The 14166-nt window shown below is 40.1% G+C and overlaps 4 protein-coding genes across 20 annotated transcripts in view; 2 read left to right on the top strand and 2 right to left on the bottom strand.

Moving 5' to 3' along the window:
* sptan1 (spectrin alpha, non-erythrocytic 1) overlaps positions 1 to 1419 on the top strand; it is a 32195-nt gene extending 30776 nt beyond the window's left edge. For all 16 annotated transcript variants that reach the window (XM_035527106.2, XM_081719878.1, XM_035527110.2 and 13 more), the window contains 4 exons: positions 198 to 251; positions 349 to 495; positions 627 to 774; positions 972 to 1419. In XM_035527106.2, coding sequence (XP_035382999.1) covers positions 198 to 251; positions 349 to 495; positions 627 to 774; positions 972 to 1097 — 475 coding nt within the window. In that variant the 3' untranslated portion in view covers positions 1098 to 1419. The remainder of the gene's footprint in view (positions 1 to 197; positions 252 to 348; positions 496 to 626; positions 775 to 971) is intronic.
* Positions 1420 to 1610: 191 nt separating this feature from the next.
* On the bottom strand, positions 1611 to 4527 carry dync2i2 (dynein 2 intermediate chain 2). Its single transcript, XM_027029412.3, has 9 exons — positions 4116 to 4527; positions 3711 to 3971; positions 3503 to 3612; positions 3270 to 3427; positions 3064 to 3173; positions 2751 to 2918; positions 2373 to 2611; positions 2122 to 2279; positions 1611 to 1843 (listed from the first exon to the last, which is right to left on the bottom strand). The coding sequence occupies exons 1-9, from the start codon at positions 4191 to 4193 to the stop codon at positions 1611 to 1613; spliced, it is 1515 nt and encodes a 504-aa protein (XP_026885213.2). The 5' UTR covers positions 4194 to 4527.
* A 423-nt stretch (positions 4528 to 4950) lies between these two features.
* setb (SET nuclear proto-oncogene b) lies at positions 4951 to 8908 on the bottom strand. Of its 2 annotated transcripts, none has more exons than XM_027029424.3 (8): positions 8600 to 8908; positions 7412 to 7469; positions 7130 to 7272; positions 6777 to 6880; positions 6557 to 6682; positions 6284 to 6454; positions 6054 to 6197; positions 4951 to 5916 (listed from the first exon to the last, which is right to left on the bottom strand). In XM_027029424.3, the coding sequence occupies exons 1-8, from the start codon at positions 8670 to 8672 to the stop codon at positions 5896 to 5898; spliced, it is 840 nt and encodes a 279-aa protein (XP_026885225.1). In that variant the 5' UTR covers positions 8673 to 8908; the 3' UTR covers positions 4951 to 5895. The 2 variants fall into 2 exon arrangements, with proteins under 2 accessions (XP_026885225.1, XP_026885226.1); XM_027029425.3 differs by having other exon boundaries at positions 6569 to 6682; positions 8600 to 8907.
* A 2490-nt stretch (positions 8909 to 11398) lies between these two features.
* Positions 11399 to 14166, top strand: part of specc1lb (sperm antigen with calponin homology and coiled-coil domains 1-like b) — a 24484-nt gene continuing 21716 nt past the window's right edge. The window contains exon 1 of the mRNA XM_035527540.1: positions 11399 to 11643. The gene's annotated coding sequence lies outside the window, so the exon portion shown is untranslated. The remainder of the gene's footprint in view (positions 11644 to 14166) is intronic.

The raw sequence follows: 14166 nt of genomic DNA, 5'->3' as shown, positions 1-14166 counted from the left end.
GTGAAATAGACCATCATGAGACTGGAAAATCAGAATAAATCAGACACAGCCAGAACCTTAGCTTTGTGGAAAAGAAAAGACCTTAAACACACATTCAAATGTAATGAATTATCAGTCTATTTATCAATGGACTGCATTACATGATACTCTCTGTAGTGAAGTGCTGCTGACTCGATGTTCTGTTATAATCTCTGTAGAAATACCACAGGAGTCACTGAAGAGGCTCTAAAGGAGTTCAGCATGATGTTCAAGTGAGTAAATAAATTAATCGTTTCTTTCTGCAGCCCCCACCCACATTGAACCATTACATGTAACATCACATGTAAATGACCATCGTTTCTGCTGTAGGCACTTTGACAAAGAGAAATCAGGTCGTCTGAATCACCAGGAATTCAAATCGTGCTTGCGCTCCCTGGGCTATGACCTGCCCATGGTGGAGGAAGGAGAACCAGACCCAGAGTTTGAGTCCATCCTAGATACAGTGGATCCCAACAGGTGAGCACACCCCGCCACTGCACCCTACCTCCACCAGTGAGAAACATCCCTCCTCATCCGCCCCCGCAACCTCCATCAGCCCCACACATCAGCCCGCTCAGCTCAGTATCCTCCGTCTCCTGTGTGTGCAGGGATGGCAACGTGTCCTTGCAGGAGTACATGGCTTTCATGATTAGCCGTGAGACGGAGAACGTAAAATCAAGTGAGGAGATCGAGAGCGCATTCCGTGCTCTCAGCGCCGAAAATAAGCCGTACGTCACCAAGGAGGAGCTCTACCAGGTATGCACTACGCGTGCAGTTGCTGACCTACAAAAAAAAAACCTTGAGGGTATTTTTTTTAGCATATCTACAAATTACAAAGCAATAGCTGAAAAAGTGTGGGTCAGATGCACTTTGAGAATTTTTTTTGATAGACATTTGCATTGAATTTGCATTTGCATCTCTCATAAAATGGATTCTCTACCCACCCTGTCCAGAACCTGACCAAGGAGCAAGCAGACTACTGCATTTCCCATATGAAACCCTACCTGGACAGCAAGGGGCGCGAGCTACCGTCAGCCTTCGACTTTGTGGAATTCACTCGCTCGCTTTTCGTCAACTGATCCCCGCCCCCTGCCTGCCAGTGACCAATCGGGATGCGTTTTGCCCTCACAAGGACACACAGCCGAACTGCATGAATCTGATGTTAGAATCTCTATACCACCCTCTATCTGTATCTAGGTATTGCTCTTACTCTTAACTATTTATCTCACACTTCTTTGTGCTTCACTAACACTAGTGTAGTAGACTTGTCTGCATTTTGTGATTGTTTTTCCTGTTTCAGTGCTTCGCTTGATTTTAAGAAACCTATAGAGATAATATGCTGTAACACCACCCGTAATTCTGCAGTGTGAATTAATAAACGCTACTGGTTAGAACTGGTAATGTTGTTTCGTGTGACCTGGAGCACAGAAGTCATATATAGGATATAAATCATAAAAAGAAAGTGACGATTTTTTTTAAATAACCACTTTAAACAGCAACAGAACATTATACATACACACACTTGTATGATTTATGTACTGCTAACCTAAGAGTTTCAAAAATAGACATACAGCAGACTGAAGGCCTGCATCTCATTCTGCCACCTCATTTGCCAGCTGTTCCAGAATGGCAGTCTCTCTTGGGCCCTGTTCTGTTAACTCAGCACTCAGCTGCCAAATGTTAACTGTGCCGTCTGCACTGCCCACCGCCAAGAGCTGCTGGGGGCTGAACTCCAGACAGTATGCTGGCTGGCCTCCAGTCTTCTGATCAATGGTGGCCACTGGCCGGAGTGACTTGTGACCCAAATCGAACACCTGCACCAAGCCTGTGTGAGAATCGGTCACTTCAATGAACAAATGTTTTCTTATTACAGGTGTAAACATGTAGCACCAGGCAGTGCATGTACAGACATTGCAGTTTGTAGAAAATTATTGTGGTGACCCAGAAATACTACAAGACCACTACTGTATAATTACTTATGTATAAAGATTTTTGATGTATTGATTGTACATGAACTATAAGACAATATTACTGTCTTGACCCTAGCATCAGTTAATGTTACTGAAAATACTTTAATTTTGACCAGTTCTCAAAGAGACTCACCTTGTCCAGTGACTGCAGCAAAAACCAGAGGACGAACAGGTGACCAACGCACTCCAAAGACATAAGAATCAGACACTCGCAGAGCTAGCAGTGGTCTGGGTTGCAGTATACTGTGGATATGGGCCAGGCCATCAGTCCCAACACTCACAAACAGGTTCCTGAAGCGAGGAAAGCGCAGCAACAAAATTAGCTCAGGACTTAAGTAAAAGATGTAAACTAGGACTACTTTTTACTTCTCAAACAAAGCTTACCTATGGAATGGAGAGAAGTGAAGCGAATGTATTGGTCCACCTCGTGGCGAGAAAGAAAATTGCGCGGGTGCATGTAGTGTCACGCTTTCGCCATCAGAGGGCACTGCTGCCACCGTCTGACTGCTGAAGGTGCATTTGAGTACCAGGCCCCCCTCTGAGCCGACAAGGAAGGTGTCGGGGTCCCAGGGTGACAGTGTCAGAGAGGTCACTCCTATGTTAATGCCACCTTTAGTCTGTAGCTAAAAAAAACCACACCACAGGATCTATTTCTGTAAATAAGAGCTTCACAGTTAATTCAAGTTAACCTAGGTAATTTATATTGGTAATAAAACATGAGGCTTCATCAAGTAGACTGTTTAATGTAACACAACCACAAACCTTGCTGAATGCAGTGGTCTGAGGAAGCTGCTGACTGACAAGAGCATAAGCAGAATTTAAGGTTAGTTTGCCCTCCACTCCATCTAAGCTCCACAGTAGGACTCTGCCTCCTGAGCAAGCACTCAGAACAATCAGGTGTCCTCTGTGAGCCACAGGAACCCATTTCACCTACACACACATACACAGAGGTATCATTCCATGGAATATGAGCCATCCAATGTTATTACAACTGCCTGAGTGGCAGCAGTTTTATTTAACACCATTATGGTTCATATTTAAATGATAAAGAGCTATTTGAAAAAGAGGTGAGTACCTCATATACTGGCTCTCTGTGTGCATCTGGGGACATCCCTGTTTGTGCTAAAACAGGGTCCTGAGTGCGACTTGTATCCCAGATGATCAGGTCTCCATTGTAGAGCCCTCCTGATGAGTGATAAAACAGAAAAGTGCAGATCTTTTTGCATAATCCAAAACTTAATTCATGAGCCTCCTTTCTAAGCAAAATAATCTCATAATCACCAGCAATAAGAGATGGCCTCTTGGGATGGAAGGATACACACATGACAGGTGTTGCAACATCCATGACCATGTCAGGCTGGTTTGGATTCAGGTTTCTACGGTCCAGGTTCCATGTGCACACACATGAGCTCTCAGTGCTCCAGTCTCCATCGTCAACACTAACAAGCATTGATTAGAGTGAGTGATGGCAAACTGTCCTGAATATGGACCAAGTTGGGCAGAGAGCATCTTACCGGCCGAACGCACAGGCTATGACAGAACCAGTGCAGTTCCAAGACACACTGGTAACTTGCAGACCCTTTTTTCTTGCATCAGGATACCCAAGACAGTATAAGCATAACACCTGCATACACACACATACACACAAATGATCAGAACAACGTGATTCATGCGTTTAGGCAAGCTGACTTCCACAAATGTATTACAATGTCAGGTTCTAACCGTCTGATTCTGATCGGCCCAGTTCACTTCAAATCCATCAAAAGCATGGCTCTTGGCGTTCTTCACCAGCTCCTCGATCACCATATCTTCCACACGGCACAAGAAATCCTTCAAACCGGGCAAGTCAGATGAGAGGTCGCGGTCGAGCAGGAATGGATCTGCGAGGCATTCATGAGGATCTGTCTGTGTGCCATTTTCCGAAAAAAATTTGGCCTGCGTTTCAACTTCGGCGGTATGAACCTGGTTCGTTTGACAGATTTTCTGAAAAAGGAGGTGATTGCCAGATACCACATTAACAGCATTATTTCACACAATTTTTCACTACGAGAACATCTGTAACCATCCTATTACCTATCAAAGCAAGTTAATCCTAACATTAGAGTAACTAAAGCTAACTTTACGTACCGAATCGTGTGCCTGTGGGTGAGTCTTTTTCCACGATGTTTGTAGACCAACAACATCAAGCGATTCATCCATAAACATTTTTGTCAAACTGGAGCAGAAAGAATCCCCTCCTAGATTATCAGGGCTTCATGTTATGCTAGCGTTAAGTAGCGTAAGCTAACGAAGCTAATGCTAGGTACCTTATCTTAGCGTTAGATAGCAGTCCGATGTCTTACAAAGTAGTTCTCCCTGTTCTTTACTTTTTCTGCAATGATTAGGCAGTAACAATTAGGACTTTGAGTATCATATGTAGTAATTACATGTAATATTTGTACTATTATATTCTATTATACATTATTTGTACTATTAATTATATTCAGGCCCTTCACGGCCATTGCGTCTATTACCATGGTTACTCCTGCCCGCTCATCTTTCCCCCCTTGGTTATTTTCACTTGCAAACCCAAGTGTTTTTTTTTTTTTTAATTTGGAAATGGCGTAAATAGTGGATTTTTAACTTATGCCAGTTTTTACAGTAATTATATCTGACATTCTTTGGAAGGGAAAAACTCTGGAAGAAGATGGAAAAACTAGTGGAAATTCCTAGGGGTAGACCTTTATCTCGCTGGCTTTCTGAGCTTACTAGATCGGAAGTTAATTACTCTTATCATTTGCGTACTTACAGCACCGATGGAAATGTTTCTACAGAATTAGTCATTGGGACCATGAATAATACCGTTTGCACTTTTTTGAAAATATAATGCCAAACGTACATTAAAATATTCTGTTTAATCCCCCAGAAAACCGTCATGCAACAGATTGAAAATTAAAGCAGACTCTGGTCTTATACACTACTGTTTGGTCAGCAATAGTTTACTTTTATTTTAGGAAACACACACCTTAACGTTTCCAAAAACTTTGGAATTGAAGAAAAGGTGGATAAAAAGACCCAAATGTACATTACTTGTAAGATTCTACATTTTATTTTCTCTCATTTAAATAATTCCTTAATTAGCCAAGCTCAAAATTACAAGAGGAAGTTTTTTTATGTTTTATTTTTATTAAAAATGTAATTTCAAACCTCATGGGTGTCTGTAAAACATTACAATGAAAATTCAATCAACATAAACCCAAATGTTGATGTGTCAAATACCCACTTGCCCCACCCAACCCCATTTAACTGCCTACAATAATAACGGTCATACCCTGATATTGACCCCAAACATTTACAAGAGGTGACAAGAACAAGCTGGTGCTTTCCATTTGTCCAATAAATCACATAGGAAAAACAGTGTCAACTCTTTGGGGCCCACCCCTGCATTAAAGAAAATACGCATGAAGAAAAAGAGGAAAAGTGGCTAGGTATGTATGCTATGATTAGGTCATCACTGCACCAGGGCTTATTATTTCAATTCACAACCATTCACAGGAAAAAAAAAAAGAAAAAAAAAAAAGAAAAAAAAGTATTTATATACTTTTATATAAATTGCTATTTACTTCAGTTTAGTCTACAGAGGATGACGTGCAGGTTGTTAATAACTTGTATTTGTCTTTGGAGATGGTGTAATAGTTGATGACGCAAGAGGCTTCAGCAACGAGATGCCACTAGTTTTCCAATGCAGGTATATCCAGGGAATTAACTCGTATTAGACATGGTAAGGACAGGAGAGGCTTCAGTAGAACAGAAGACGGAGCACAAAAATAAAAAACAAAAACAAAGCTTTTTGCTCCCTCGGGTTGGAGGATGACTTCAAAAGGAAAGAACGGGTATGGAGGTTGTAGGAATATGTCCTTATTAGATTTTAGTCCTCCTCCCCATCATCCTGTGGGTAAAAAAAAAAAGGGGGGGGGGGGTTACAACTCAATTGACCACAAGTTAAACGTACTAAAACTCAATCAAATTGCACAATGCATCTGTTCCAAAGCAGTGAATTCCCACCCACACCTCAAGACAACTTACCTCCCCATCCTCTCCCTCATCTTCCTCTTCATCTTCCTCACCTTCCTCTTCATCCCCCTCCTCATCAATGTCTTCCAATCCTTCCTCCTCTTCCTCCTCATCCTCATCTTCACCCTCTCCTTCCTCGTCATCCATGTCCGGGACCTGGGAAGTTGGGTTGAATCATTGGACCATTTACATCACTACTCATCTTCATTCATATGTAGCAACTGCCATCATTAGAGCCATACCAGGTAGTACTGAAGAGGATTTGGCCAGATGTCATCCTTGATGACTTCACCAAGTTCATCAGCCCCTGCGTCAGAGTGGTCGGTGAACCAGGTGAAGAAACTCTCTGGCTCCTCATGTTGCCTCTTTTTTCCTGCCTTGTTCTGAGTCTGCCCAGCACGCTTTGTCAGATCCTGAGGTTTCATAGGCATATCAACACATTATATGAAGCAGTGCACTTCCACTTCAACTCCAGAAGAGATGTAATGTGTCAAAGTAATATCCTTCTCACTCACACAAATACCAACCTTTCCGGCCTTCCATTTAATTTCAGTAGATTTTGAGGAAGGGTCACCACTCTCATTTAAATGAAATTCTTTTGAGAGGACTTTGTTTTCAAAGTATGGATTTTCATCAAAGTACTGAAAAAAAAGAAAAAAGAGACATTAGCTCTCATATTCCCAACCTTATTTTACAAGTCAACTTCACTTAAGCAAAAGAAGTTTCACTACTTACAAAATCTATTCTGTAACCTGACTTAATGTCCTCAAACTCTGTGACCTCCACCCTGGTCAGGTAATGAAGTGCTTCCTCATCCTCCTCACCAAGCAAGGCCGACACTAAACCAAAGATCATGAGTTACAATCTGGGATTAACAAATTATAATGCATAGAACACCATAAAAGAATAAAATAGCTTAATGATTTTTAAAATGTGCCAACTCTTCTGCATTGCATCACAACAGTAACAGTTAAAAGAATGATTCTACACAGCATACAGAACATATCCAACATCATTACACCTATGAGTGAATAAATCGCCCCGTCTTGAAATACCACATATAAAATGCTCAAATTGCATCACATTACCTTGTGGATGGTTGACGAATGTTGTGACCCAGAAGTTCGGAATTTTGGCTATGAGTTCTGATCGCTTCTGGAAGAATGGCTGACGTAGCTTGTTGTATTTCTGCTCTACTTTTAAAATTTCCTCACTTGCTTGTTCATTCAATCTAAAGGGACACACAAGTATCCACATGTATTTGAAATTACAACAAGTTAATCAAAGCAAAATGTACATACTGTAAAAGGCAACTGGCAAAGAAAACATGCAGCTAAAACAGCAAAAGAAGCGAAGAAGCTGTACATTACCTGTCAATTTCGTTCTGTACTTCATCGATGTGTTCAATAGCTTCCTGCTGTTCTTTTTCTAAAAACAAAGTAATATAAATGCAAAATAAAAACATACAAAGGGGCGGGTTAAACATCTGATCCCCCCCCTCATTAATTAGTCATGACGGAGACCAATTTGCGGGGGAGCCCCTGCTTTTCGTGTACCGCCTAAACACAGCTGACTTACTCGCTTAGCTAGGTCGCCGGCTGGCTAGCCCTACATCTAGGTGTCGGACACGAACGATAGCGAATGTAAACACGCAAGGCAGTATCGAATAACCTCCCCCCTCCCCCGTACTCCACACACTAGATAACGGAAAACGAGACGAGTGCAACAAGAAAATCTAAAAAGGCGATACAATGAAATGCATTTACGATAATTTCGAATCTATAAAGTCGCCCCTCTCTCTCCGAGAAATTGTTTCCTGCTACTACACAGGGCCGCGTGGTTTGAATGAACGAGGCCACACGCTGGGCATTCCGCCTGCGCCCAAACTAGCTAACCTAGCCAGCCAGCCAGACAACGCTACGAACACCATCTATTAAAACGCTACCGAGTCAAATGACAAACGTCCAAAGGGCGAGTGCTAAGTGGCAATTAAATCTACGAATGAACCCCTAAAAACAGTCTATTCAACAAGTATGGACGGCTAATCTTGCCAGTAGACACACACACACACAATCAGTCGTGATGGCGGGGAGACACAATAACGCGATAGCTTACTAGCACGCTAGCTACCAGGCGAACATAGAGCCTATTTACCATTTAGTTACGCACGCATTTCAATAACATATACGCTTTACAAGAAACAGATACGTGTGGTGATATTATCGAATTCACACAGTTTCATAAGATGTGAGGGTTATCCATAAATAAGTGCTAAACGTCGTCTGTAATGAACATGCGTGGCACAATAAGCTGTACTGAGCAGGGAACATGGCCTCCTCATGTAGCTTAGCTAGCAAGTCAATGCTGCAGTCTTGCAACACCTCCCGTAGCTGGTCAAGTTAGTCCACCGACGTGTACAACACCTTAGGTTGCAATTAACAGGGGCTTTGAATAGTACATGTATACATATTAGTTCCTTAAAAACTGAAATCTGTTGTATACTGACAAAGATAAAAGTAAGTGAAAATGGCGGTGCTTAGGAGGCCGCCATTACTTACCCGAGGTCTCGTCCGCTCCGTCATGATTTGAGTTCTGCTCCTTTCTACTGACTTTCGCCGCTGATGCCGACATGATTTTTTTGTTTTTTCGATGGCGGACTACGTCGAACTCCACAGAAATGTATTCCAAAATAACTCGGAAGTCTCCCCTGTGGAAGAGGGAAAAAAAACTTGGTTCTACCTTTGTCAGAGAAGTGCGAATAAAAAAAAAGCCTGTGTCGCGCTCCCCTACAGCACAGGACGAGAAGCCTTATTACACTACTCGCGCCACCACCGCTGCGCTCGAGCTCACTCACGCGCCCGCCGCTCTTTGAGAACGCGCTTTAGGAGCGAGGACTTGAACGCAGCCCCGCCCCCCCGGGGGGCGGAGACGGCTTACCCACGACGCCGCTCGCTCCCGTCGCTGCTCGCTGATTGGGCGGATGAAAGGTGACTCGTTGAACAGGGGAAGTTGGCTCTTTTGAGGAGATTTTATTCATTTGGTTAACGTGTGATAATAAAGTTAAAGGAATACACCTATTTCGAAAAATAAATAGCTAGCCTGCACCAACTGACGTACGCTAACTTGATTGTGTGGCTAGCCAACTTTTAAAGATGCGCACAGCGATTTTATAACAGTCTCGTTACGCCATTTTATTTACCATTAAACTAACACAACAAAAATAGGCTAGCGTTCAAATGAATGTGGAGATCTGCGGAAAAGAGGTGGGACTGAATCCCCTTAACACTCAACAACCAATATAAAGAAAACCAAAGAAACATAAGCTATTTTAAAGCTATAATAATCGATTTTTTTACACCACCATTATAAAACAATAGAATTAGGAAATTTGTTGATTCCTGATGAAGTGAGCCCTCCGATTATTAAGAAATAATATGAAGGAATAATAATATAATTATTGTAAACAAAACTGCCTCGCCTACTTTTCCTTAAGTTGTAGGTGGTCTGGGGTGTGTGTAATTAACTAAAAATAAATAATATGTGGAAGGACAAAAAAAACCCAAAACAAAAAAAAAAACAAAAAACCCGGCAATACACATCAATCAAAAAGCAAAATCCCAGTTTTCAATAATGAAATACTGTACAAGTAAAGGACCTATAGTAGCAATGCACAGCTCAAACCACATCATCAGGATTCTTGATGGCAAGACCATGGTGGGTCTGATCAGCAGGAACAACAAATCAACATACAGAGCGGAGGTACAGAAACTAACAGACTGGTGCAGAGAAAACAACCTGTCTCTAAATGTGGACAAAAGAAAAGAGATAGTTATTGACTTCAGGAAGGTAAGTGATCGCTCTCTGCTCAACACTGGTTGCCCTTTGTGGAAATATCTATGAGAACCAAGTTCACCTAGAGAAGAACTTCACCTGGACCCACAACACCAGCTGGTTTGGCTCTCTCTACCCACCATCACCTACATCTACATCACACACTGCATCTGCAAAGCCTCCATGATTGTGGATGATTCCACACACCAGTTACATGAACTCTTCTCTCTACTCCCATCTTGAAAAAGGTACTGAAGCTGTGCAACAGTTCCTTTGTCCAAGCCATCAGACTCCTCAGTTCCCAGAGACTGACCTAATCATACACACACACACACACACACACACACACACACACACACACAGAGACACACACACACACACACACACACACACACACACTTAAACTTAAGCTGATACCATCTTACTCTCTTGCTTTTTCTGCACATCTTCTAAGAATACAATATTCAACACATTTTGTATTCGATGTAATACTATTGTTTCCTTACATAGCTGTACTGGCTGCTACTTCAGTGACTGCTGTGTTTCTATATGCAATAAGCATAGCTGCTATATTATTATTTATCATAATATGTTACAGTTTTTGCACATCCACTCACTTCACTCAGTGCTGTGTACTGGTTGGTGTTGCCCTATATGTTACTGTGATTATTGGTTCTTTATTTTGTATTTATTGTTGTTTGCAGTTGTGTTTTTTGTGTTGCACCATGGTCCTGGAGGAAGGTTATTCCATTTCACTGTACAGTATAAAGCTGGAATGACAATAAAAGCATCTTGAGTCTTAATTCTGAGCTTCATTACAATGCTTTAGAAAGACAGAAATTTTCTGACATGGTAGAGGCTGTATGGCTTCCGATATGAACATGTCAACATTGTCATATGCCTTATTCAGTAAAAATGTAACATTATAAAAAATCAGGCAATATATAAAGTATGTATAGTTTGCTGACTAACATATTCTTTTTATCAAAAGAAGACTGTAACTTCAGAAAATGCCCAGTTCTAGTCTTTACATGAATATACTTTCATATCAACCAAGGCTCAAAGAACTTAAATAGTTGCTGCAAAAGTATTTTTCTATTGCATTATTTTTCAAGCATTTTTTAAATTTACCATTTCCTATAAAAAGGAAATTTACATAATATGCTAGTTCTAGAATCTAAAATGTAAAAAAAAATAAGTAAATAAAATAAATAAACGTTTTTCGTTCTTAAAATTCTGCAAAATATATACAAGACTGTCTATTAATAATAGACTTTTTGTTTAGTTATTTATCTTTTACAAATTCACTGATGCTATGTTGTTTTTGCAACTAAATCCAGAAGCGATTTTTAATGTCATGGTTCCATATTTTTAAATCGAATTATTTAATTTAGATAATGCAGCCAACAAAATTATATTCAACACGCCATAGTTCGCCGTGAGACCTTTGTTTTGAAATTTTTTTTTTTCACCATCGAGAGGAACTCTTACTATCTCTAGCTTCACTGAAAATACTCAGGCTTGGCTGGACGATTGTATGAGTCCGTCCCGCACCAGTCTGGGACGGCGAAGTAAATAGTTTATGGTATATCGTTTCATTTTTTCTTTATTTTTATTTTTATCAGACAGAGGGTGCCTTAGTTTTCTCGATTTAAAAGAGCTATTGGTGTGTCAGGTTTTTTTGTGGTAGTTGCTTCATCATAGCTAGCTGACCTACCTCCCAGAAGCTGGAACATCATACAAAGTCTTCGGAAGAAAGAACTCCTGAAAGGTAAAAATTAGGCATCAGGTCGCTTCAAGCCTTTGGAGATAGCGTTGGCTATTCCTTTTAATAGTTCTCTAGCTTGACTGTAAATGACGTGCGATATCGTTAAAGTACAGTTTAGGCCTAAATACACCGTTATAAACTCAACAAAAGGAACACTGTTGCTGTGTATCCTTGGGGAATTAGCTGTCTATTTTGAACATTTCAAAACCACATCATGAAACCAAACCAAAAGACAAAAACGCACACAAAACTCTGTAATCTGTTTGACGAGCTTCCGTTTTGGTTATCACTGTCAGAATTAATTCCTGCATTACAGCTTTCAGCTATTCACCTCAGTCATTTCAGGCACGGACATCAAGAACGCTATTCCTTTTCTTTATTTCTGCACTGGGCAGAATATTTTCAGCTCTGCCGTGGTGGCGTTTACTGTAGCCTAAATGCAGGCATAAACGGGGGTCCAAAATATAACGTGAAACAAACTTTTTAGTGCACTAATTGGTATTTTCCAAAGTCGGAATCTTTCTCATATTGAGTATTTATGAGATACCAAATTATTGTTTCACTTCACTCAGCTGACGTCTAGAAGGTAAGCACATATCACGGACTACTTTCATCTCAAGCCCGCGATTATTTCTAACTAGAATGGATTTTCGGATTTTGCAGTAAGTGATTCGTTTTCCAGTATAACATTCTGAAGTTTTCTGAGTAATGCATGCCTGTGAGAATTTGATCTCATAGTAAGCTATTCTAGTAGTTTAGCTATTGTTTTTTTTTTTTTGTTTTGTTTTTTTTTTAACAGCCTGTCTACACGTTCCTTAGTATCACTATCCCCACAAGTACCCTCAGCTTTTTGCAGTACATTATGTTGGAACATAGTGCATTGCTTATTATGTAAACTTATGATAGATCTGTCAGAATGACAGAAAGTATTTTGAATTCAAATTGAAACAAGTGCTGAAATCCCTGCAGAAAGAGTATGTAGGTTTATCTGCAGTGCACTTGCTAGCAGGGATGTCGGCCAGGATAAGCTTTGGTAATCACTCTAGTCCTACTGCATCAGGCAAGAGTTCATGTTGTTTCCACCAGGTATATGTACTTGCAGTGTGAAATGTAAGTTTGTTTCAGGTGCCATTGCTTTTCTAAGGCTCACATTCGTCACCTTTTTTTTTTTTTTTTTTTTTTTTTTAGATCTTTTTGCTGTTTATCCTTGGGATGTCTATGGTAAAGACTCTGTGGTTATAAGCTCACTTTAAATATATATTTACCTACCACCAGACTCAGTGGGTTAGCTAATCAACTAGACTGAGATACTGACTCATTTATATATATTTTGATCAGTCTCGCTCATGTGCATACATATGCTGCTAGAGCACATTTTAACAGCTCTCGGAGGAATGGCCTCAATGAATTGAAGCACAGAATTTTCTTTGCTCTCCTTTCAGTGGGCCTTTGTAGGATTTTGGTCATTTCACATGACAGGAAAGCCTCTCCACGGTAGAGAACAAGATGATCATTGAGCCCCAGCTTTAAATATATATTGCATCAACGCTAGTAGGGGATTCGTGCTAGTAGCACCTTCCTAGGTTCACGTTGCTTTCCTGTCTTTCCTAGCAATAAATCGGTGAATATACTGCATATTGTGTTTGAGTGAATGTGTGTAAGTATGTCTTCTGTCTTTTTAATTGAAAGATTCGGTCTGCAGACTTTCTTAGGTGGTTTTTAGTAGTCCTGGTGAAATAATATGTTGATGTGCATGCAAAGAAATAGAATCCAGTAAGTACTTGGTCATATGTATAAAATCTGACACAGATGGAATATAGAATTAGCACACGGGTGGAGCAGTTAAAATTCAGTAAGTCGGTGTGAAGTTTCTAACATTTTTATCCTTGGAGATGGTGCTCCAGCCTAATTTGACTTGGGTCAGACTAGAAACTTTTTCAAAGATTACATTTGTTCCTGAGGGAATCATCATTTCCATGTGGACATTCGGAAGAAATTGTGATGTGTCTTTTCTCTCGGACTGTTAAAAGGGTAATTCATTTTTTTTCTTTTAAGTCAGTAAACATCTGTTTTTCTAAGTAATCTTCTTTTGAGAAGTATGTGTAGCTGTCCGATTATTCTAAAGCTTTTTACTTCTTATTTTTGAGCATTTCAAAATCTCAGTTATTGAATTAGTGAAATTTATAAATTTATTTTGTATACAAAGTTAATATAAAATGTCTAAAATTTAAGGGTATACAATCACTCATGGGCTTTCATAGCAATATTTATTGTGTACTTTTTAGGCTTGCCGACATATAATTTTCTAGGCTTCAAAAGGTTATTGGTGTTTCTGTACCAATATCCAAATACTCATTATCAGTTTAAAAACAATATTAGGCCTAATGTGTCATAATTAACCTAATCGCACTGTTAGCAAATTTGTAGTTCAAAATATATTGAACTACAAATATAACAATGTTGTATTAATCATAAAAAAAAAACTGATAAATGGATGTTTGAAAATGTGTACGTCCTGATGGCATG

This window comes from Electrophorus electricus, chromosome 8 (assembly GCF_041902795.1).
Source record: "Electrophorus electricus isolate QZ-2024a chromosome 8, ASM4190279v1, whole genome shotgun sequence".
In the NCBI taxonomy this organism is placed as follows: domain Eukaryota; kingdom Metazoa; phylum Chordata; class Actinopteri; order Gymnotiformes; family Gymnotidae; genus Electrophorus; species Electrophorus electricus.
Note: the sequence above shows the minus strand (reverse complement) of the source record. Positions and strands in the feature narration are given on the sequence as shown.

Excerpts from the sequence above, each read along its gene's own strand:
- dync2i2 (XM_027029412.3), bottom strand. The coding sequence starts at position 4,193 with ATGTTTATGGATGAATCGCTTGATGTTGTTGGTCTACAAACATCGTGG. Across the intron at positions 2,280-2,372 it reads CACTTCTCTCCATTCCATAG|GAACCTGTTTGTGAGTGTTG; the intron begins GTAAGCTTTGTT and ends TCCTCGCTTCAG. Across the intron at positions 1,844-2,121 it reads TGCTGCAGTCACTGGACAAG|GCTTGGTGCAGGTGTTCGAT; the intron begins GTGAGTCTCTTT and ends ATTCTCACACAG.
- setb (XM_027029424.3), bottom strand. The coding sequence starts at position 8,672 with ATGTCGGCATCAGCGGCGAAAGTCAGTAGAAAGGAGCAGAACTCAAAT. Across the intron at positions 6,683-6,776 it reads CAGGTTACAGAATAGATTTT|TACTTTGATGAAAATCCATA; the intron begins GTAAGTAGTGAA and ends CTTTTTTTTCAG. Across the intron at positions 6,198-6,283 it reads ATCCTCTTCAGTACTACCTG|GTCCCGGACATGGATGACGA; the intron begins GTATGGCTCTAA and ends CCAACTTCCCAG.